The sequence below is a fragment of the Osmerus mordax genome, chromosome 6, assembly GCF_038355195.1.
Source record: "Osmerus mordax isolate fOsmMor3 chromosome 6, fOsmMor3.pri, whole genome shotgun sequence".
Taxonomy (NCBI): domain Eukaryota; kingdom Metazoa; phylum Chordata; class Actinopteri; order Osmeriformes; family Osmeridae; genus Osmerus; species Osmerus mordax.
In genome coordinates this window covers 17,235,129-17,259,384 of record NC_090055.1, presented here as the reverse complement: position 1 = coordinate 17,259,384, position 24,256 = coordinate 17,235,129, and the positions used below count along the sequence as shown (strand labels likewise).

Genomic DNA, 24,256 nt, shown 5'->3' with positions numbered 1-24,256 from the left:
GTTTAGCAAAGAAATTGATAAGAACCTAACTCATGCGTGTCAGTCTTCATAACCCCTTTCCCCAAGATGGAGTAGCCTAACTTCCATCTTTAGATATTTGGATTAAACATGACTTCACAACCTTGTCATGGGGCTTGAACGCATGTATATATTAGACTACAGTTGATCTAGCCGCTTCCAAGTTGTTCCTAATTAAACTCAATTCCCAAAGTAACATCCATCTTGCAGGGTCCGGTGCTGTAACGACGTACCGGCTGGATATGTTGTGCAGTGTTCTGCTGAGAGCAAACGTCGAGGGTCAATCAATACACCGTGGAGTAGCCTAGTATCCTGGAGCGCGGTATGTATTGGCTTGTATTCCCATTGTGATCAATGATATTTCTATCGGTTCTGTATCGTTTTTAACTTATTTTGTGGGAAATTGGAAGGTAGGCTTTAGTTTTAATAGAGGAATTAACAGCGACAAATCGATATAGCCTAGAATGCATACGTTTCGACTGATCGACTAACTGCTCTAATAGCTGAATGCTGTAATCTTGATTGACTCGAAATATAGCCAATAGTTTGTTTCAACAGAAAAGCAATGGTCCAACTGTGCAAAAAAATAAAAAATAACAATTATTATTGAACGTAAATTGTACTTAATCTGTACGTTTGAATGTATATTACCTTCCTACTCTACACTACTCACTAATAAACGTTATGTTTCGTTTAAAAAAGTTAAAAAATAAATTATTGCTTTACTTTTCAGAAATACCATTTTATAAATGAACGTTATTGGGATATATAAGCTATATAAAAATGGTAATATAGTTACAAAATGTATTGACTTTTAAATGAAAGCTATATTCTCAAAGCAAATGACGTTAGTCAAAATGCAAGTTAACATATATCCTCGACTATATTAGTTTAAATGGTTTATTCTCTATTTTGTATTCAAAAAAATAATGATGAATAATGTAAATACGGTGCATTCATATTTTTTACAAATAACTATATCCCTTAAAAGGTTGCGCGGTTTGAGTTTTTTGTTATATTTCTACAAAGCTTTGGACACATTTAGAAGGCTATATAGGATTGAATTTGAGCTGCCTAAATTAAATCCAAAAAGCTGTTGTCCAATCGAAGAAACATAGGAATTAATCAGATAGTCCATCTATCATGCTGTGTAATAAAGGAAGAGACATGGGTTAGGCAGATGATGTGATGAATAATCCCTGGTCGTTTTAATTAACTTTTCGCTGTCCTGTAATGACCAAGCTGGTCAACAGACCCGGTCAATAAGCATGTTAATATCAAACAAATAAAACTACGGATGATTAAAAACCTCCTGCGTTATTAAATTTGAAATTCAAATGAAATTTATGCTGCCTGTGCACACTGCATGCTAATAGCTGGGATAGACCCTGAGTTCAACAGCACGTATGGCCTACAAGCCTTTATTATGTAAGAGCCAAAGCTGTTATCATCACGTATTTATGTAAGTTGTTAAGATCAAGAGAAGGTCGATATGGACTCGGATGTCATTAACATGTATTTGTTTACTTATATTGAGAGTACAGGTGTTAGTGAGGAAACGAAAGAATGAAATTGATAATAATAATGCTCTTTTAATAGTACGTGCTGATGCAATACTTAATACCTAAAGTCATTTTACTAAGTTGCTTTTTTATGTCTATTTGATTTACAAACAGAAAATGGAAGCCCTGACATTATTTTGTGTCTTATAGTCGTTAAGGATATACAATGCAGTTGAAAAATAAATGTGAGCTGGCGAGCTGTTCCTCTAGGCACACCACACACACACACACACACACACACACACACACACACACACACACACAGAGAGAGAATGCTTTACATATAATACACATATATATCATATATATATACATCCATACACACAGATGCACACTCTCATTAAAGTGTATAAGCTACACACACACACACACACAAACACGGGTGCAAACACAGACAAAGACAGGTTCCAAAGTGAAAAGAACATAATCAGGAGGAATTATTTATTTTGTTGTAGGTTTACTATTAACTTAAGTTGAAATTGTTCTATCTGGAGCGCAGTTTTAGGCAGATTTAATCAAACCTGTAGACGTAATTGATAGCAATTACAGTGAGTGAAAGTTCCCAAAGGTTAACTAATATTTTGGAGAGACAATGCAGTCTTTATATACTTCATAATCGTTGTTTATATGAACTAGGCCAGAAATAATTACACCAACTTCAATTTAAAATGTCAGAGTAGCCATAGAACGTATCTAAAAGTGTATCTAATGCAACAGTTGCAGAGGTCTGACAACTGCAGATTAAATATATTTTAGATTGCCTGCAGCTGAAATGTCTTGTTTTACGAGTATACATTCAATTCAATAATAGCACAAGCAAAATGTCAATTAGAATGAGTATTCATATTCAAAACAGTAGCCAAAGAATGAATGATGCCTAACAAGTGCTTTCACATTTTCATCGTGATGAAATTCCAAGATGCTCTGTAAATTTCAATAAGTAGGCCTAATTCCTTTCACTCTCATTTAACTTTACCTTCTTCCGTTCTTTTATTATGGAGGGGGTGGTGGAGGAGGTGGAGAACTGTCTGAAGTAGTCTATTGATGACCTCACGCTAGAATGTGGCAGTGTGGTGGTACAGAGGCGCTGATTGGTCGCCCGTGTCACAGCGGTACTTCAAAGCCAGAGAGGACCTACAATTGTGGTGGAATGGGCGGAACATATCATTGTATTGCACACCTCTAAAAAAACAGTGCTCTGATTCATAAATATAAAAAGATCCTCTAAGGAGGGCAGTTTTTGTGATGGCAACTTCACTTCTAGGGGTGAGTCTAAGGGGTTTCTTGCTGGTTTAATTAGTTCTTTTATTGTCCAGCGGAGGGGATTAAACTTACTTCGGTCACAGTAGGAAAGACAGTTCGTTGATTATGTTTTAAGAAAGAGGGTCACAAGAAAAAAGCTCAGATTCATTTCACGACAAGGAGACGGGATAGAGCTTTCCCCTGATGTGGTCGAGACGCGCATGTTATCCTGCATGTCATATTTGACGTAAATTCGTTTAGTTATTGGTAATTTTGGGTGCTTTCTATATCATCACCATCTACAGGTAGGAAAATGTTACGCTTGTTTGAACTGCTAGACTTGGATAATCCAGTGCAGTGAAACGTATTACTGTCTCGAGATTGTCTTGAAATAATGTTTTAGTCATTCCCTAATTCTTAGGAAAGGAGTTGGAACTATCAAATGCTTTCGTGACAGTATTTTGAAAGTCGAATAACTACGGATAACTAAACAAGCAAGAATTGCACAGAACTTGGCCATCAGTCACTTACAGTCACTTTCTTTTTCATTTCAGGAGGAGCCGCGGTTAGGATCGACTCCTTTAGCCATGTTGGCTGCTACATGTAACAAGATTGGGAGTCCGAGCCCTTCACCTTCGTCCATTTCGGATAATTCTTCATCGTTTGGAAAAGGCTTCCACCCTTGGAAGAGAGCGACTGCGAGCAGTTGCAGCTTGGGATCCGGCCTGTCCGGCTTTGGAGTGTCGCGTAACGGAGCCGGGCTATCGGATTCGTTCGGCACCAACTGCTCCGGATCCAGTGCCTTCTCCCTCACCTCTGGTACCTCCTCCAGTTCCCACTTTGGAAATGACTATTCTGTATTTCAGGCCTCTGTTACAAACAGCGCTCAAGAACCCAGTCATCAGCCGGTTTTTATTTCGAAAGTTCATACATCGGTGGACAGTCTGCAAGGTATATATCCCAGAATGAGCGTTGCGCATCCTTATGAGTCCTGGTTCAAATCCTCCCATCCTGGTATCCCCACCGGAGAGGTTGGAACCACCGGTGCATCCGCATGGTGGGACGTGGGAGCGGGCTGGATTGATGTTCAGAACCCAAATGGTGCGGCACTACAGTCGTCATTGCACTCCGGAGGACTCCAGACATCCTTACATTCTCCACTGGGAGGATACAATTCTGATTACTCGAGTTTAAGTCACTCTGCATTCAGTACAAGTCCTTCTCCTCATCTTTTGACAACCGGTCAGCACCTAATGGACGGATTCAAGCCGGTATTGTCGTCTTATCCGGACTCAAGTCCCTCTCCTTTAGCTGGTGCTGGGGGGACTATGCTGTCTGCGGGTCCACCTGCATCTTTAGCTGGGTCTCCGAGATCGTCTGCGAGGCGCTACTCTGGTAGAGCCACCTGTGACTGTCCCAACTGTCAGGAGGCTGAGAGACTTGGACCGGCGGGAGCGAGTCTCCGTAGAAAAGGTCTCCATAGTTGCCACATTCCCGGGTGTGGGAAGGTTTACGGTAAAACATCGCATCTCAAAGCACACTTGAGGTGGCACACCGGAGAGAGACCGTTTGTCTGTAACTGGCTCTTCTGTGGAAAGAGATTCACGCGCTCTGATGAACTCCAGCGACACTTGCGAACACACACCGGAGAAAAAAGGTTCGCCTGTCCGGTCTGCAACAAGAGATTTATGCGTAGCGATCACTTAAGTAAACATGTTAAAACACACAGTGCTGGGGGATCCGCTGGGTCTGGTTCCGGGGGCAGCGGGGGTAAACGGGGAAGTGATACTGACAGCGAGCACAGTGCACCAGGGAGTCCGCCTTGTCATTCCCCTGACCTGTTGCAACCTCCAGAGTCTGCCCCAGGGACAGGCATGAACGGCCTCTCTAACTCACTATAAGTAGAATACCTGGCGGTAGATCAAATCCTTTTAAGGAATTGGGGAATAATATTACAGTGGACATGCTTTGTGTGCTCAATGTTCATATGTTGAACGAAAAATAGCATTTCCCTGAGTTCATTAAGTGCGTAAGAATACTGATTATAATATCCTGCAATTCATTGTAAGTCCATTCACCACTTCGCACCCATTGTATGCGTTTGTGGTAAAAAGCTCTAGGTATAAAGTTATTCTAGCACTCTTGGACACTTTGGCACAATTAAAAACACTCTGACGCACATAGTGATCCAGGGTCGGCTACATTGGGTCATTGGTGGTTTTACGCAGCAGGGTTATAAGCAAGACATTTGTTTTCAGAAAGAAATATTGTTCCATCAATTAAGTGCTATGTGGCCTGCAATATCTTGTTACTGCGGATGTACTTTTATTCAAAACCAAACTGTGGCACTTTATTATTGAACAGTAAATGATCCACGTGTGTTCTTCTCGACGGGCTGCTTTGTAAGAACAAATCACTGTAGTGTGATAAAGTTTTCGTTATGTCCTTGTCTACCTTATTACATCACCTGTTTGATAATGGAGGGAAAAGTTGTATCGCACATTGGTAATCGCTCCATACAATTAGAGCTTGACCAAGTTTGCAAGTAGCCAAATTTACTTACATTTCACGTTGCTGCAAATTGGTTGTATATATGAGAATTGTAGGTTAGAATATTATTACACACCAGTGTAAAGGTGAGCTATGTATTTGTCCAGGAGACGATTTTGTATAGTAATTTCTAGTTGTACATTGGCTCTAGTAAATATCTGAAAATGTACGGAAATGTATTTTGATTTTTTTGTCAGGATATAAAAAAAATGTATTGTGGGAGTTATATTTAACCACGAGTTTTTCTTGTATTTTGGGGTCTATCATTAGACGCACTTTGAATTTATTTGTAAGATTTCGACATTATTTACTGTTCACTCATTTAATTTAAGTAAGCATGTTTGTAAAGTGACGTTAATTTCACATTGATAATTTCTCCGAGACTGGCTTTCTAATTCAAGCCACTCAATAAAGTCAGTATGGATTCAGAATCACTCGTCGAATCAAGTCTGTTTGTTTGATTTTTGAGCGACTACAGGAAACTTTACATTGATTTATTATTGGGAATACCATTGTCCTTAATATTGTAGCCTAATTTTGAGACACTGGAAATGGCCTTAACACCCAAGTCGAATAGCAACACTTTTCATTGCTTTAAAAGTGCACATAGCCTTATTCAAAGTTTTACTCAATTTATTCTTTGAAAGATTTTTTGTTTTACCTTTCAAAAAATACATTTCAATTGATACATTTTTAACAATTGATTAATTATTATAATATTGGAATTTCCGTAACACCTAATTTCAAAAGATGTAAGCCTATAGCATGTAAAATGCATGTATGTTTTATTTTTCACAATATCTCAAAGGAGGGGGAATAGGTCTAGATTCACTGGTAGACGTAGGCTTACTCCACTTACCTGTGTCAGTAAAAAATAACTGCTAGGCTTGATAGACGTAAATAGTTAAATTCAGTTGAATTTTATGACAATAATTTGCCTAAGAGTTCAGATGTTTTGCCAATATTGTTATATGTTTGACAAATAGTCTATAATTTTGTTCCATGGGCTCGGGGATAATACATATTTGATTTCGAACTCACCTGATCTCGGAACTGCGTCGTTAAATGTTTTGCTCCTATTGTTATTTTGCTTGTGAAGATTGTTGATGATACACTCGACCTTAAAAAACAGTAGGCTATTTACGTCGTGTTCTTATAGGTCTATGACAGGATGAGGATATCTAAATACAGTGAGGCTACTAGTGCTACATTTGGAAAAGCATCAGATTGCCCTGTACGTCTACTGGAAGTGTTATAAAATTCACCTCCTTCATTTAAAAATGTGTGGCAGATAGATTATATAGGCTTATTTTAGGATTTAGCGTAGAGTGACAACATGTGGTCTTCCCTACTTCAAGAAAGTTAGTCAAATAATGCAAGATCCTTCTCAAAATCATAAAAAAATATATAGGCTAGGCTAAATATAGGAACCATGTAAATCATGATCTGCCTTTTGAAGGCCAATTTCATTTCGTTTGAGTGGGTCAAACCAACCCAGTCACGAACTTGTGTCTTTGGCTTGCCTGAAGTTGCCTATAAGAACAGCTTAATTTGAGAAACCAACACATTTGGGATTTAATTAACAATATGTATAAAAGCAGCACGCTCAACTAGAGGGTAAGGGATGCATGTAAAATAGGCCAAAGCAGGGCTGACACATTACTGTACTTGACAAACCCATTAAAACAGTCTAATGGAATGCCTATACGGTAAAATACTACGCATAACCACTGTGATAGAGAGCGCTTTATAGCACAAAGAAAAGTAAACGCAAGTCTAGGAAAGTTTTCCAACGACCCACTGAATTGGTTCGTTGTTTATGTGCGCCCTCTTGCGTTTTTTCTTCGTCCATGCACCATGTCAGAAGAACAGAACTCATTGACTGTAAAAAGAATGGACGACGCGTCTCCACATTCTCCCACTGTACAAAATTGAAGCCAAGATATCCCAGATATAGGGGTGCTGCCATCTTGCGCTGGTGATGTCATTTATAACCACAGTCTGCGCAATAGTGATCGGGTGGTGGAGGTATCGAGGTCCCACCCATACACCCACCCTACTCAAGCACACAAGGCCCTAACCCCTTTTTTATATTGTCAAATAACGAATTCAAAACAATCTGATCCGAAAAATGAGCATTTGATCAGACATCAGTGTGAAAATATTTACCTAAAATGACAGAAAACATCTTTGGAAAGAAATATTAGACATTTAGATGTTTTTGTTTGGCTCATGTCCTTTCCGCTAAAATGGAGGGGACGGGTCTAATGACCTACACTAAATCCAGCCACCAGGGGGCGAACGAGATGTTTTGGCTTCACTTTTCAGAGCTGTTGTCCATTCTTTTTACAGTCTATGGTAGAACTCTTTAAAAGTGTGAATGAATTATTCCGCAGCGTTTACGATTTCAGATGTAATTTGTGATTACTGTAACATACATCAGTGTACAATAGACCTACCTAAAATACTTACAAATTTTAAAAAAAGAAACAAAGCTAACTAGAGAAGGTACAATTTCTGGGGAAATTGTAGGGTGTGCTTGCTTGCGTCGGTTGCACAGGGGTCCGTTTTTGGATGACATTTTTACAACTGATATTTCTCTATATTTTATATAAAAATGCATACTTATTATTCATAAAGATTACATAGATTTAAAAGCATTTTTTTGCTGCTCATTTACAACTGAAAATACGAGTGAAGTGTAGAATGAAATAGATATCTTCTCATTTCCCCTGCAAGAGGCAGCCTCATCGTTGAATCAAAACGAATAAATTTGGCAGACCGGTGTAAAAATGGACCTAATCTCTATGACTTAAACGTCCTTTAAAGTGTTTCCCTTCTCGTGATATTTTAAGGCATTTAGCCTACTCATTACATTCATTCATTAATAAAGAACCCCCTTTGAAGATTATTCTACGATGTTACCGGCAGTAGAAGATGGAATCGCGATTCAGACAGTCCCATCTGCTAACTGAAAATATGCCCCCCAAAACGTAACTAAGATTGACATTTATTTAGTGGAAAATCGCTCATTCATAAAAAGCTCACTGGTAGCGATCATTGTCAGTAACAACGCAAAATGCGATATAGCCCTGTGTGGAGAAGCTGCCCCGGTAAATTGTACTACTACGGTACAGTAGTAGACTACTGCTGTGTTCGTCTTGGTAGCGATTGCGTTGGTTGAATTGGATTTAACGTTCCGTTGTACGGTTTAGGCTGAAATTAATTATTTTCATGAACAGATTGACAACGTTTAGGCTGTGGCAATGAAGTTCAGGTTAGTAGTTAGATAGACTTTTGATTTAAGTAAGGGGAGTTCCTAAACAGCTGTTTACTGTAGATGTTTTTGTTTTTGTGAGCTACACTGGTTTGAAACCACAGGTAATGGTAATTTCACCAACAAATCGTTTACTAATGTCAGAATAAATCTTACAACGAAAATGTATATGTGAGGAATGTTTATTTTAACGATTGAAAACAGATACATCATAGACCACTGTAGTATGTGTTGCCCGGGCAACACAGGCTAATGTCATGATGCTAATACTTCAGTGAAATAGTAGACTACTGTTTCCGAAAGTAGATGTACTTCCTTAATAATATCAGCTTATACTGTACATTACACATGACAATTGTGTGTCATATCACAAAGTAAAATGAGTAAATAGTTATCACCCTGGCCTCTTTGCTTGTGGCGTTTCTGCAGCTGCCTTGCAGTAAAGCTATATAGTTAGCCTAGCTATCCCCCAAGTTAACAGATGCGAAACGAATGTTCTGGCAAAGGTTATCACGCGTGTTTTCGTGACGTTAGTGACGTAGTGACGTTAGTAACGTCAGTGACTGTGGCTAGCAAATTAGCCACCGTTAGCTTCACTTTTCGCCACAAAAACTTAACTTCAGCCTAAACCATGCAACGGAACGTAAATTCCAATAGAAGCAACTCAATCGCTACCAAGACGAAACTTTTGACACCTACTTTGTCTATGTAGGCCAAATATTGACTGAGTTTTAGGGGGGCAAAAAGAATAATAACTAGAAAAGGCTGTTCCTGCGAAACAGCAGTGAGAATGCTGAAAACCTGAATGGGGATAGCTGACCATGCTAAAAAAGCGGAAAATTGTGAAAATTTAGTAGAAAGTTATAAGCTGAAGCTTCAAAGCAACCGAAAGGTATTTTTGAAAGGGGCTGGAGCAGCATTCCAACAATGATTTGAAAGGATTTACCATTACTTTTAAAGGGAGAATAATTTGCACAAAAACCTTAATATTTTAAAAAGTATAAAAGTGAGAAATGAGAAAATACCCGCAAGCTGAAATGAATTTCAAAAATGTGTGAGTCACACAAAAGAGGCAGTGTGGAAGCTGAACTGCATCATCTTAACAAAGCTAAGAGCTTAAATAGCCTACAATGCGGGAGAAGCTGAACTGTTAAACAGAAGAAGAAGTAGGCTAGGTAGTCGTAACAAGAATATTATCGTTTTAACAGCTGAAATTATAGTTGGGATAGTAATAGCAGTAGCAGATGTAGCCTACCATTGAGTGTGTTTACTCGGCTTTCTTAGTTGGATTCAATGTGTTGATGGAATGAAACATACAGCAATAGGGCCGATACAGGAAGACACGGCGACACTTTGTTGCAGAAGGATGATGGTGCAAGTTTTGTCCGTGGAGCATACAACGATTAATAAAAAAGAATCATGTAGACGTGTTTATTGAGTAATCGCATAACTAATTACACATGTAAACGGAGTAATCTTATTATTGGCATAAACCGACAATTGCTAGTAATCGTGTTTCTCATGGTCAAGTAAACGTACCAATCACCTGTGTGAGAGACTGAGTGGTGCGTTAGGTGATGGTGCAGCTATGATTGCTAACGCGCTGAGGGCAGAGAATAAGAGAAATGTAGCTAGAATCCACACCTCAAACAAGATAACCTAGACGCAAAACTGTACGTCCAATCCAAAATATAAGGATATTTTCCGAGACCCAAGACTCTGCCGAAACCAGAGATATTCTTTATATGTCTGTGCAGTCAGAAATACGACTCTACCTGCAGTTTCAAAAACGTGTTCCTTTTGCTTTCCTGGTGCTTGTTTGTTTGGTTGCCACGGTGATGGCGCAGCTGTGATAGCTAACGAGCTAGGCAGAGAGAAAAACGAACATTTACCTAGCATCCACACCTCAAACAAGTTGACCTAGACGCAAAACTATACGTCCAATCCAAAATATAAGGATATTTTCCGAGACCCAAGACTCTGCCGAAAGCAGAGATGTCCTTTATATGTCTGTGCGGTCAGAAATACGACTCTATCGGCAGTTTCAAAATCTTGTTCCTTCTTGCTTTCTCTGACTGATTTTACTCACCTCTCCATTGAAGTTAGTGAGAGAATTTGAAAGGCTGCTCTCGCTTCAAGGCTCATAGCTGAAAATCTGTAAATGTGAGCTCTTTAGTAGTTACATTGGCTGAAAGAGGACAATTTTTCCTACATTTTAAGGTATAACTTGTTTCTGTAAGTTAAACTATATGAACGTTAGAGGAATTTGTTTGACAAATTAGTTGAATATCAGAAAAAGAGCAGCCAGCAGAGTGTGCCACTCTGCTTGCTGCTCATTCATAAAAAACAAGAAGGAGCAAACATTTTAATGTATTTCAAACTGTCATAATTCAAAATTGGCTGAATATTTGAAAAAGCTGAATCATTTGGGAATAGCTGAATGTCTTGTGAACATTTTAAAGGTTGAATGGGGTCTCTAGCTGAAAGTATGCTGAAGTAGTTTTTTTAATGATTTGAAAGGATTTACCATTACTTTTAATGGGAGAATAATTTGCACAAAAACCTTAATGTCTTAAAAAGTATAAAAGTGAGAAATACCAAAAGTCATAGCCAACATCTCCTGAAGGAGCTGAACGTTTTGATACAAGAATTGTAGGAATCGGTGAAAGTATGCAGAACTAGTTAAAGGCCAAAAAACGGCGGAAGAACTAAGAAGTTGATATAATAATAATAATAATAAAGAGAAACAGGAAAACAATAGTGAGAATGCTTAACAGCATTCTCACAATAATAATATATATGTGAGAGAACAAAGGTTGTGCCCTTGCCGAAGGCAAAGCACACCCAAATATAGGCTACATGAACATTCATTAGCTGCAAGTTATACAGACAATCATAGAAACATATATTATACAATTAAGTTGCCTCGAGTTATCCACCACTATGCTACTGACAAAACGTCATAGTTTTTTTTATACATGTGAGGTAGTTCCTTCTAAAAAGCCCACTTTTAACTGTTTAATGTATTACACTTTTAACTGTTGAGTGTAAAATATAATAATTTTGTATAATATGTCATAATATGTTGTTTACATTAATCGATTCACATTGTGTCTCTTCAGTGAGAGACTTGCGCATTAACCAGGGCATAATAAGCCCCCTGTTTGGCCATCAGCTCGTTGTGTGTGCCCTGTTCAGACACCTGGCCATTCTGGATGACTGCTATCATGTCAGCGTTCTGGATGGTGGACAGACGGTGGGCGATGACAATACAGGTCCGGCCGAGTCGGGCATCATCCAGAGCCTGCTGTACAATCTGGGATGAAAAAGAGAGAGATAGAGAGTCAGAGAGAGAGAGAGAGAGAGACAGAGAGGACACGTCGTTGTAGAGTGTTTGTGGATCCAACTATGTGTGTGCAAATTTGCTCTCCGGCAAACCAAATACAAGCTTTTGCTTTGAGAGTTCAGGACAGACTCCTAGATGATACTCACTTTCTCACTCTCCGTGTCCAGGGCGGAGGTAGCCTCATCCAGCAGCAGCACCTTAGGCCGTCGGACCAGAGCCCGGGCGATAGCGATCCTCTGCTTCTGCCCTCCTGACAGCTGGGCTCCCTTATCCCCAACTCGCGTGTTGTATTTCTGACAAAGCAACATTTCTCATTCGTATGAAATCGTACGAACCTAACCTTCGGGATGATGTTTGACTGTTCTGATAACGTCCTATGCTGCGGCATGTCACATTGTGTCACATGTTTACCTCTGGAAGGCCGAGTATGAAGTTGTGGATGTTGGCACTCTTGGCCGCTTCCTCGACCTCCTCCTGAGACACCTGTCTGTCGTTGTCTCCATACTGGATGTTCTCTGTGATGGTGCAGTCAAACAGGATGGGCTCCTGGGACACCAAGCCCAGCTGAGAACGCAGCCAGGCCAGATTCAAGCTCTTTATGTCAGCACCGTCAGCAAACTGAAATGGGGATACCAAAAAAAGCAAGACGCGGACGATTCAATAGGCGTTTGTTTCTTGCTTTGGCTAAAAAGTGTCGGCTAAATTCCTAAATGATATCAAATACATGTATTAAGAAAAAAAAAGGTCGGATCATGTTTAGGGGGCCTGTACTGAATGGCAGGGGATTCCCAACAGTGTGTGTGCTGTTCCTCTGATGGGGAGGAAGCGTACCACTTGTCCCTCAGCCGTGTCATAGAAGCGCTCCAGCAGCTGGACCGAGGTGCTCTTTCCACAGCCGCTCTCGCCCACCAGGGCCAGCGTCTGGCCCGTCTTCACAGACACATCCAGGCCCTGCAGCACCCTCACATTCGACCGCGTGGGATAGGCAAAGTGGACGCCGCGGAAATCAATGTCCCCTGTGAAGTCTGACTGAGAAAAAAGAAGCAGGCAGAGAAAGAACATCAAAGAAGCATCTAACTTTTACTATAGTCTATAAGTTATTATAGACTAGATATCACCATAGTTATAGCATATCTTGTTCAATAAAGCCATGAAAGGCCCAAAATAGATATCATAGTTTTCCGTTTTTGTCATAGTTAATATGAACTAATGAAATGCTTGATGACGTTTGGTGAAGGGTTTTGTGTCGCTCACTGGCTTCTCCCCCTTGTCACTGTAGATGTCGATCTCTGGGCTCTTCTCCAGGAGGTCTAAGATTCTCTTCGCTGAGGTCTTGGCTTTTGCAAAGTCAGGAGCAAAAGAGGAAGACTCTCCGATATTCATGGCAGCAAACACAATCACAGAAAACACACTGCAAAACAAGAACATGGTTGTGGTTATCACACCCACAACTCTAGCTGTTGTGTAATTTTCAAGAACTGGTTGTACCAGAATACTTACAGGAATACATTTTCATATTCGGTGTGGCAGTGAGCAATTAACCAGGAGCCAAAACGGAAGATTGCTGCATTGACAAAGTAGGGGATGGCTTGGGCCAGGGCAAATGTTATGCCATACACAGGAGCTTTTATCAACCCAGATCTGCGGTGATGAATTGAAACATTTTATTGGAATCCTTTTTAGTTGTTTTTGGTACTCTGTCAAAATAATTATTCTTATAGTGTCCATTACTTAATAAAGTGCAAACCTTACTCATATGGTTTACGCAAGCTCTCCATGAACTTGCGAAAGAAGACATCCTCTCGCGTCAAAGCGACCACTGTTTTGAAGTTTTCAACAGTCTCAGTGGATATCTACAAAACAAACATCACATGTAAAACATTTGTTTTCTCAGTCTCGCCGACTTGCTATCTAATGGGTTAAAACAGCCATCGCTACCTTCCCAGACTGCTCCAGCGCCCCCTGGTCTTTAGAGGCATGTCCCGCCATGGCCCTCATCTGGATGAAGTTGGCACCGATGAGGAAGGGCACGCAGGCGAGGATGAGGAGGGTGAGCTGCCAGCTGTGGATAAAAGCCACCACAATGGCTATTGTGAGAGCACACACCGTGCTGGTGGCCAATCCCAGCCTTGACCCGGCCGCCTACAAAATGGGATGTTGCCAGGCAGAAATCATTACACTGTACTGTAATTTGTCCGAAGAAGCACCAACTAAAAAGATGCGTACAAAACAGGGACGTGAGTCAGTGCTGAGATTCCCGCTGCTACTCAAGTGATCTAATACATGTTGATCACCGTTTTTCTGACAGCCGGAAATGGTTCTCACCCCTTTAACCAGAGATGCGTCTGTGGCCAGTTTGGTGGTTAGGACTCCCACGGAATTCTCATTGTCATCAAACCAACTGATCTCCTAAGGAAGCGATCTCAGTGTCAGTCAGAAATAACTCACAATTTGGTGTGTTTGTATGATTGTTTCATAAATACAGTGAATATCTCTAGTCATTTAGAAATAAGTCATGCGCTTGGTCATGCCTGTCTCATCATAGCCGTGAACACCTGACTTCTCAGCCTCATTGTGAGAAGTTCGCCTGATTTACCAAACATGAATCCCTGGGGGAAAACACAGATCATGGATTTTCCACACAAACTTTCTATACAGTAAATAAATAATACAAAGCTTATGTTATAATAAATACACAATACATTTATAAATAAACAAACCTGTAAGAAGACTGTGACAAATGCAACCCCACCAATGAGTAGAAAGAGTAGTGAAAACATCAGGGTTCTCTGTCGTTTCACCTCTGGATCAACCTCAGCAAAAACCTACAGAGGATCAATTCAAGATCGTAACGTCAGGCACTAACATCAAACCACTGTCTTTTAATCCCCCCAAATGTTTTATTTTCATACGCATGAATAGGCAGACACCCACTCCAATGATTTTGGCAAAGAGGATGGCAACACAGGGATATGTAGCCCCTCCAATGAGACTGGACAAAGTTCCGACCAACAGGTAGGGCCATTCTGGCTTGTTCAGAGCCAGGATCCTGGTAAAAGGGACATCTACCACTTCCTTGTTTTTATCCTTCTGCACATTAAATCATAACAAAAATATCAGCAGATGAACATTAACCGGAAAACGTTATTATTTGTTCTTTCAGTGAATGATATGTGGTCGGTCAAGCTTTGTCACCTTCTTTTGTTTTTTTCCTGATTTCTTTTTTTTGCTGTTCCTTTTGGACGACTTTCTCTTGAAGCTTCTGTTGATGACCGAGTTATGTTGAAACCCTCCATTTTGGGCCGTTTCCTCACCGATGATCTCCTCATCCATATCCGAGCTGTCAAAGGACGAGCCTTCATCAGAGCATTCTTCCTCACAATTTTCATCTGGTTGTCCTTTTGTCTACACAAACAAGGGTTGAGATGTCAATGTTGGGTTACATTTCTTTTTGAGAATCTGCTGCTGTACACCATCTGTAGATGCTCAAGCCATAAACAAACAATTAACAGAATGTAAACTACAGCTCTCATGATATTCACCAACTGGTTAGGGTTAGAGTTAGGGTTACAGTTGGGGTTATTCAAGAGTCATTTAAAATGTTCTAATAGTTTAGTATTTATTGAGCATTTGTAGATAATCTACAGACTAACTATCTAAATAAAGGCTACCCAATATTGTTATAAATTGTTGACAACAAAACAGCCTTTTTCTTTGATTTAAATGTTTTTTGAGAAGAACAATTTTGAGTGAGGAACAGAAGTGTAAAATTTGTAGTGGCTTTTTACATTTTACCCTTCTGTTCCTCACTCAAAATTGTCCTTCTCAACTTTTGTGAAAAGGAAAAAAAGTGTAGTGGTCTCTTAGATTTTTTCCAGAGCTGGTATACTGTAGTGTACCTGCTGCATGACTAACGAGTAGTAGATCCCCTTCTTGGCCATAAGCTCCTTGTGAGAACCCTGCTCCACCACCTGGCCGTCACTGAAGCCAGCGATCACGTCCGCAGTCCTGATGGTAGACAGGCGGTGGGCGATGACGATGGTGGTGCGCCCAGCCCTGGCCTAGCGAAGAGGAGGAGAAACGGTTCATCAACAAAAGATGATCGTCTGTAGATGACTTCGAAACTGTAGATGACGTCTGTATCTTGGATGTTGTGTAATTATGGTCATCTAAAACACACGGTAGGATAGTGCCCGCATGCATGTGAAACACCACTGGGAGATTCACATGGACACGTAGGTTTTGAGACGGTCACAGTAGTGAGGTTTACCTTATCCAGCGCCCCCTGGACGATGGACTCACTCTGGGTGTCCAGAGCGGAGGTGGCCTCGTCCAGAAGGAGGATCTTGGGGTTCTTGACCAGGGCTCTAGCAATGGCTATCCTCTGCTTCTGGCCCCCGCTGAGCTGGGCCCCACGCTCCCCCACCATGGTGTTAAGCTTCTGTGTCACAGCCATGGGATACAACAATTATCAGACGGGTGAAACCATGTATAGTCATGTTACGACATCTTGTGCTCCGTTCTATTTTCTCTGGTTATAAATTCACAAATAAATGTGAATAACAGACAGCGGGACCTTTGTTTTAAGTTGTCTTATTCTAGACAGTAGTTTAACCTTTGTGCTGCCTTCGGGTCACATGACCCAAAGGTTCATAACGACCATCGTTGTGTTTACCCAATTTTACCCGAAACAAAAACAAATACAAATAATTTTCTTTTAACCTTCGCAATGTGGGGGGTCTGAGACAGCCCGACGGTTAAAAGAAAATGCTCACTTTGTTTTTGTATGCGGTAAAGTTGTCGCAATACGACGGTGGGTCACAACGACTGATGGGTCAGAATGACCCGAAGATAACACAAGGGTTAAAAGGTCTTGTCGTTACTTCTTTCGTGTGGGAGCTGCTCCACTCACGTCGGGTAGCTTGGAGATGAACTCGTAGGCGTTGGCTTCCTTCACAGCACGTTCGATATCCTCGTCTGTGGCGTCCTCTCTGCCATAGCGGATGTTCTCAGCGATGGTCGTGCCAAACAGCACCGGCTCCTGGCTGACTATGCCGATGTTCTCCCTCAACCACTTCACGTTCAGGGAGCGGATGTCTTGGCCGTCCAGAGTTACCTGGGATCCAAACCATTCATGAGTACTGAACACACACACACAAACATTCATCCTCCTCCCACAAGAGACCGCCAGAGCACTGTTTTACATTCCTCTACAGCCTTAAATAAACAAGTCCAACCAGAACGGGGGAATGCAACACAATCAGGTCAGTGGAGTTCTTTTGTCTCCCTCCCTCACAGCGTGTTCTGGTGCATACCTGTCCCTCATCAGGATCATAGAATCGCTGCAGCAGCTGGATGGTGGTGCTCTTCCCACAGCCACTGGCCCCCACCAGAGCTATCGTCTTCCCGTGAGGCACCTTCAGGTTCACTCCTTGCAGAATCTATGGAGCCAACCAACGTGTGATGTGACGATGTCAGCAAGGCATTCACAGAAAGGACGTTTGAATGTGGGACGGATGTCTTGCTGTGGTGAAGTAATTGCCTCACTTTGACAGTTTTTCTGGAGGGGTAGCTGAAGTGGATGTTTTTGAATTCAACGTCTCCCCTCACAAGGTCTGGTTTGTGGCCCTCCTTTGAACTGCTGTCGATGGGGCGGGGCTAAGAGACCACCAGCACATATTAATATGTGTTAATGAATTGTAAACAGTTGTAAATATTTAGGAATTGATTGATTGATTAGACTTTGATTGAAGTCAGAAGTAGTACCATGTCGATAGTTTTGTAGACCTCATAGGCAGCACCACGGGCTTTGGCAATGCTCTCCAAGTTTGGAGCACCCTGGCCTAATGAAAAAGACCCTATCATCACCGCAAAAAAGACCTGGACAATGGATCAAATAAAGTACAATTAGATTAGATGTCAGGCAATGTGAAAAGTTAACAACATCACAGGACTTGAACGAGGATGTCTGAGAGGAGGCTTACTGTGATAACTTTTCCAATTGAGTAGTTCTCAGGTTCGTCCACGGAGAGCTTTGTTCCATACCAGAAAGCCAGGGCATAGGCACCAAATATTATGAACTGGGTGAGACCCATAGATGCATTAGTGGTGATTGCCTTTTTAATGCCAAAGTTTTTTGCATCTTCCAGATTTTTTTCGTACCTAATAACAAAAAAGTATTTAATGGAGTAAGTCTGAGTTACCTATGGTGGTGAATAAAATATAGACATTTTAGGTCAAATGTGGTAATAACTTCTCCACAGCTTTCTTCTGTCCATTAAAGGCAACAACTGTCCTGATTGCCACGAGAATCTCCTCTGCCACTGCTCCTGCCTTGGCGTAGGCCATGAGCTCCTTACTGGTCAAACTGGCAAGAATCTGAAATTAAGCATCAAATAATCCATCACTGAATCTAAATTAATCTGGTTTTAAGGTAGCAGCTGTGAGACACTTTCAATCCAACCTCATATCTAAGTCTATTTGCTCCTAACACCTGTGACAAAAGCTTGTAAAATGGTTATGCTTTATGTAACATAAACGTTTGGGTAGAAATAAACATTTTAAGGAAAATAAATGTCACAATATTCATGCATCTTTAACTTTAACTTCATTAACTAACTAGGGCAGCAAAGCTATTCCTGAGGTTGTTCACATTTCTCAATTGAACAAAAGAAATAAACACAAAGGGCAGTGTGGTTGCAAAAGATACTAATCCACAACCAGTGCCCACTGCAATGGTACATAAATGAATTATTGGGTCTTAGGGCATGTTGTTGCCTTACTTTGGACCATGCGGCGGCAGAACCCGCTAAAAGAGGACTGACTGTCAGGATGACCAGGGTCAGCTTCCAGCCAAAGACAAACCCGATGATGAACCCAGTCACAAAGGTGCAGAAGAACTGCACAAACACACATATCTTGTCGCCAAGTCCATCATTGATTGTGTTGATATCACTAAAAGAGGTACAAGCAGATGGAATGTCCCTTGCGATTAATATCCGTGTCGTGTTGCATAACAACCCAACATGATGATGGAATCAACATGTGACAGGTTTTCACAGATCACGTGATGCCATGTGAAAAGTGTACATACAGAATGTCTAGTATTGTGTAAATGATCATTCTGGATTAATGTCATATAGTAACTTACTCTGTAAGCCTGACATTTAGCACACCAATAGGGTGTGTGTCAAACCACGACATTTGTTGGTGTAAAATGGCATGGAAGTACTTCTCCCTGATCCGTTTGGTCTGTTTAGTGGCTGTTAGCAAAAACAGCATCACCTGAAAAGTCCCCAGCAGTAAGGCTGCACAACCAATTCCAACGAAGTAATATGCATGTCTGCAAAAGAAAACCAACCGTTGGTATATGGTTGGTAAATAACCTATTTATTTAAGATAATCATTGTTTGCACTTACTGTGTCATTAACGCCTCAATATCTACTCCAGGAATTGCAAGACACTCCGTTGAGTTCAAGATCTCAAAAGTAAAATTTCCTATTAAAATGGACAGATTCACAAAGGGACAACAATATTATTGCAATAACCACAAACTCTAACACAATAATCCCAACACTTAGCAAAGCTTGCATGGGGCACTGTAGAATATCTTTTATCACAAATTCAGCCGTCAGTCTCTGGCTCAGTCTGTCTACCTGTTAAATTCAGTTGTTGTCCGCTCTGCACAAAGCTGTCAGTCATCTGCCCAAAGATGACGATCATGAGGGGCAGTGCTATCCCGTGTAACGCAGCACACACTAGGCCGATGATCATTAGAATGATCTCCAGGGGAGTGGCGTAGCGGAACTATAACACATAACATACACATTTCCATATGGGGTGAATAAGATCAATATATGTGGTTATCTGTTCTTATCAGGGGCGATTCTAGGATCAGACCTTTAGGGGTGCTCAGCCCCCAATGAGAATGTGACATGAATACAGTGCTTTGCAAAAGTGCTAAACCAACTTGCTAATAAATCCCTAATTTCACTGGATAACAATTAATACATTTATGTATTATTATGCAAAATATTGAATGAATGAAAAAACTATGAATGTCCCTTCATGAACGACCAGCATCAAATGATAATAAACAATAATAAACAATAACATTTTTCTATTATTATTATTTTTAGGGGTGCTGAGATTAAATTCAGGGGTGCTTGAGCACACCTGAAAAGAGTCGTCACTGGTTCTTATTTAATACACTGTGTGTATTATAGGGTATCATTTATAAGAGACTTACCAGCTGAAAAAATCCCACACTGTTAGCGGCCTCTTTTGTCTTTTTCTTCTTTTTCCTTCAAAAAGAACCGCCATGAAGGAAACACTTGTTTTCAATGAACTCATAGCACGTTTTGTGTGGTGAGTTAGGGGTTACGACAATGACCACATCCAGTAGTTATCAGCAAAGTAATTCTCCGGCAGAAATTCATATCATTATATACAGCAGCGCTTGACCATTTCTTACCCAAAGACACCCTTGCCCCTTGGCTCGATGCTGACTTCTGGGAGATCTCCATTTGCATCCTTGGGTGGCTTTTCATCCTCAGCAAAGGCCAAGTTTGGGTAACCATCCAATTGTATGGCTTCGGGGTAATAGTCAGTCATGAATATAAAAATGTGTTTATTAAATTGGGTTTGAAAATTGGATTCTTTATGTTTAAATTATTTGTTCAGTTCTAGCTTGCGCTGTGGTGAAATTCTGGGATGTAGCCTACTTGTTGAACCGTTTGGCATCTCCTCAGTCAACAGATCAAATCGGAAACCAAGTATCTAGATCACAGTTAAAGTGGATATTTAAACACAATTGTCGAATAAAGTGTTATTTCATATACCTTAAATTAGTCTTATACCATGGTCTGGGTGAATAATCGATTCTGATTGTCTGATATTGTCCAATATCAGGTGATATTGGACACCTTGTCGGGCATTATCCCTTACATAAAGGACTTGATTGCGTCATCTACAACTGCATATAAATGCCGACCTGCAGCATCATTCAATAAAAGTAATTCTAATTTTATTTCCAACTTGTTATGAAAATGTTGTATGTTTTGGAAAATATACACATTTTTATAAAATAGAAGAACCTTACCTTTCATGGAATAAGTGATGCACTCTCGTCAGTTTGCATTCGTTATAATTTTTATGATAAACACTATTACACACACCACCATTAACTATGAATTTGGAAGCTCTAAGAATCCTTAGAGGGCTGCGACAATTTATAGGGAAGTGTCAAGGCATTCATGTCGTCATCCTGACATGCTCTGGTGTCAAATATCTTTAAACGGTTCCGTACATGAATAGTAACTGGATGAGAGGTCCTTCCAAGGTGTCTTATTGGGTGTGACTGCGAGTCAACATTTTCCTAGAACACTCATTGCGGAGCAGAGGACCAATCAGAGTGAATGGGCTGTGACTCGAAGAGAGCAAGACATTATAAACTGCGGCTAATAATTCTTTCATTATTTTTCATTATTTAATGTCGAAATGCTTATCCAAACAACGTCAATCCCGGCACTGCACTCAATTGGGTTATAAAGAGGACGTTGGCAGAATATGAACTTTGCAGAGTTTCCAGTTCACACACATTTTTCTGTCATTATGAGCAGTGTTGGGAATAACGCCTTACTGTAACTCCACTACTTTTGGCGGTAACTAGTAATGTAACTAATTACTCTTTTCAATTAAATAACGCAGTTAAATTACTGAAATTTAAATGAGCTCGTTAGTCGTTACTTTTTTCTTGCATGAATTCCCCAATTTCCTGTTTTTAATCTAATTTGCAAGTTTACGGCGACGCAGTGTATGAATGAATCAATCCGCATTTTAGACTAGCTCACACAATGGCCGACAGTTCGGACCATGCAAGCTTTTTGTCATGGAAATATCGACATTATTTTTCCCTTGTCCCGATCAAGGAAAAAAATATACTGGTTAGTTGTAGTTTGTGTTTAGGTGCGAGAACTTTATCCACTGCGAAGAATAGTAATTATAATCTTCACAAGCACCTAGTAAAACAACACGCTTCTACAAAGCTAATCGTAAAAGAACCCAGTGCTAGCTCCGCTGATCAAGCAGTCGGAGCCACTTCATCAAAACAGCCGAGGCTTGATTTTAAACAGAAGTATTTCCAGTCTCTAAGCCAGGCAGAACTAAACAGACTGATTGCCAGCTATATTGTCAAGACATGCGACCTATGTCAACATTTGAGTCCGTGGCCTTCAGGCAAGTAATTAGCAACATACAATGATATAACGTTTTACAGTTGTCTTGTCCCACTCTGTGCCACTGCAACACAAAAATATTATAATTATCTGTGTGCGTTAATTTGATAATAGAAGCAGGAATTAAAAGTAACGCAAACGTTACTTTCCCTTGTAACTAATTACTTTTCTATGCAGTAACTAGTAAGTAATGCAGTTACTTCTGAAATAAGTAACTAGTAGCCTAACTGTAACTAATTACAAATTTTCGGTAACGTTCCCAACACTGATTATGAGAGAGATCATTAGAGAGAGATACTGCTTTAAAATTTGCATATAAAGTGCAAAATAAATTCCAATAGAACAATGAGGGTTAATGGAAAGGTGTGCCCATTGTTGGGAACACCACAACTGTCAATACAACATGCATTGGTCTTTTAGTGTGAAGAGAGTGAACTGCTTGTTCTCTGTAGTGTTATGTAACACACTTGGAGTTTAAGTTCAGAAGTCTGTGAACTCTCACAAACTCTGATGAACTGAGAGGCAATGAATTAGTCGATGATCAGGTTTATGCAAGATACGACATGCACATGTTTCTGTGTTAGTGTGCATGTGTTGTCAAGAGATGGAATGGAGATGTCAAGCCGTCTGTCTAGAATGCAGAAGCAGATGTTATCCGTGATAAAACAGGTTTTTCTATGTGTGTGTTGTGATTTCATTCAAAGATTAAGACCACCTGATGAACTCTGATCTACTCATTGCATAATAATACAATATGGCACATTCAAGATTTAAACAACTATTAGTCATTCTTATGTAATAATGTATGGAAAAACTATTTGAGTGCTCATTGTTTCATTTTAAAATCAATTCAAATAACATCATACATTATTATACAGCCAATATTTCAGTTCATACTGTAGATCAGGGGTGGGCAAACGTTTTGGCTCAAGGGCCACATTGAGCTTTTGAAACCAAGCGAAGGGCCACATACTATATGCGTGACAAAACGTGAAGCCTTTGTTCTTTTTCACGTTGACACACAACTACTAGTGTACTATAGTTGTACATATGCTTGCAGAACAATTCTGTCACTGTACCATCTCTACCCTTGTAACAATCAAAGTCACAGCCACAAAAAGTAAGTGCAAACTTAAAAAAAAAAGTATGTTTATATGACTGGAGACATAAAAATAGGCATATATGACATACTGTATATGACAGCAGATGTCTGATATACAGCACTGTAAAAACCACCTCCATTCTAAAAGTACAATCTGAGTGACACAAATACTAAGAGCAAAAAGCATATCATTTGGTTCATATTGAACAGTCTGTTTATGACAGCATATTAAGGAACAATTCTCATTTCACCTCCATTGTGAGCCATATTTACAGTTCTCAAATCATCTCAGCCCACATAAAGCACCACAATCTGAGCCAGTTATTGTATTTCTTGCTATTATTGTATTACTTGTATTGTAATGATAATAACTAGAGAGGAGGGTAACATTTAAAAATACATACTTATTATTTACAAAGATAACATAGATTTAAAAGCATAATTTTTTTGCTGATCATTTACAACGCAAAATACTAAGAGTGAAGTGTACAATGAAATAGTTGTCTTCTCATTTCCCCTGCAAGAGGGAATGGTGATCGGCTTCATCAGCCTCATACTTGAATCAAAACGAATACATTTGGCAGACCGGTGTAAAAATGGTCCTAATCTCTATGACTTAAACGTCCTTTTAAGTTTTTCCTTCAAGGCATTTAGCCTACTCATATTGCATTCATTCATTAATAAAGAACTACGATGGCCGACATGTGCAAACGCGCTGCAAATTAAGAAAACACATGCAAATAGACAAAACACAAGCAAATTAAGAAAACATATTCATGAATTTGACAACACATGTCACACATTCGACATGCATTCAGCAAACGCGCTGCAAATACACACAACACAACCAAATACATAAACGCGCTGCAAATACATAAACGCGTTGCAAAAACGAAAGCACGCAAACCAAAAACGCTGCAAAT

General features: G+C 40.1%; 2 protein-coding genes across 3 annotated transcripts; one reads left to right on the top strand and one right to left on the bottom strand.

The window, feature by feature from the left end:
- Window positions 1-2,825: 2,825 nt before the first annotated feature.
- sp8b (sp8 transcription factor b) lies at window positions 2,826-4,723 on the top strand. The gene is made up of 2 exons (XM_067238481.1): window positions 2,826-2,846; window positions 3,377-4,723. The coding sequence occupies exons 1-2, from the start codon at window positions 2,826-2,828 to the stop codon at window positions 4,721-4,723; spliced, it is 1,368 nt and encodes a 455-aa protein (XP_067094582.1).
- A 2,206-nt stretch (window positions 4,724-6,929) lies between these two features.
- abcb5 (ATP-binding cassette, sub-family B (MDR/TAP), member 5) lies at window positions 6,930-21,192 on the bottom strand. Of its 2 annotated transcripts, XM_067237221.1 has the most exons (30): window positions 21,097-21,192; window positions 20,720-20,774; window positions 20,470-20,587; window positions 20,245-20,299; window positions 19,652-19,802; window positions 19,415-19,493; window positions 19,146-19,337; window positions 18,778-18,949; window positions 18,249-18,373; window positions 17,980-18,157; window positions 17,762-17,875; window positions 17,543-17,653; window positions 17,311-17,436; window positions 16,908-17,111; window positions 16,266-16,436; window positions 15,895-16,056; window positions 15,191-15,400; window positions 14,930-15,085; window positions 14,716-14,820; window positions 14,527-14,604; window positions 14,321-14,404; window positions 13,934-14,137; window positions 13,748-13,848; window positions 13,496-13,636; window positions 13,250-13,406; window positions 12,827-13,024; window positions 12,407-12,613; window positions 12,142-12,288; window positions 11,494-11,965; window positions 6,930-7,867 (listed from the first exon to the last, which is right to left on the bottom strand). In XM_067237221.1, the coding sequence occupies exons 2-29, from the start codon at window positions 20,736-20,738 to the stop codon at window positions 11,768-11,770; spliced, it is 3,963 nt and encodes a 1,320-aa protein (XP_067093322.1). In that variant the 5' UTR covers window positions 20,739-20,774; window positions 21,097-21,192; the 3' UTR covers window positions 6,930-7,867; window positions 11,494-11,767. The 2 variants fall into 2 exon arrangements, with proteins under 2 accessions (XP_067093322.1, XP_067093323.1); XM_067237222.1 differs by lacking the exon at window positions 20,720-20,774 and having other exon boundaries at window positions 21,097-21,130.
- Window positions 21,193-24,256: the final 3,064 nt, after the last annotated feature.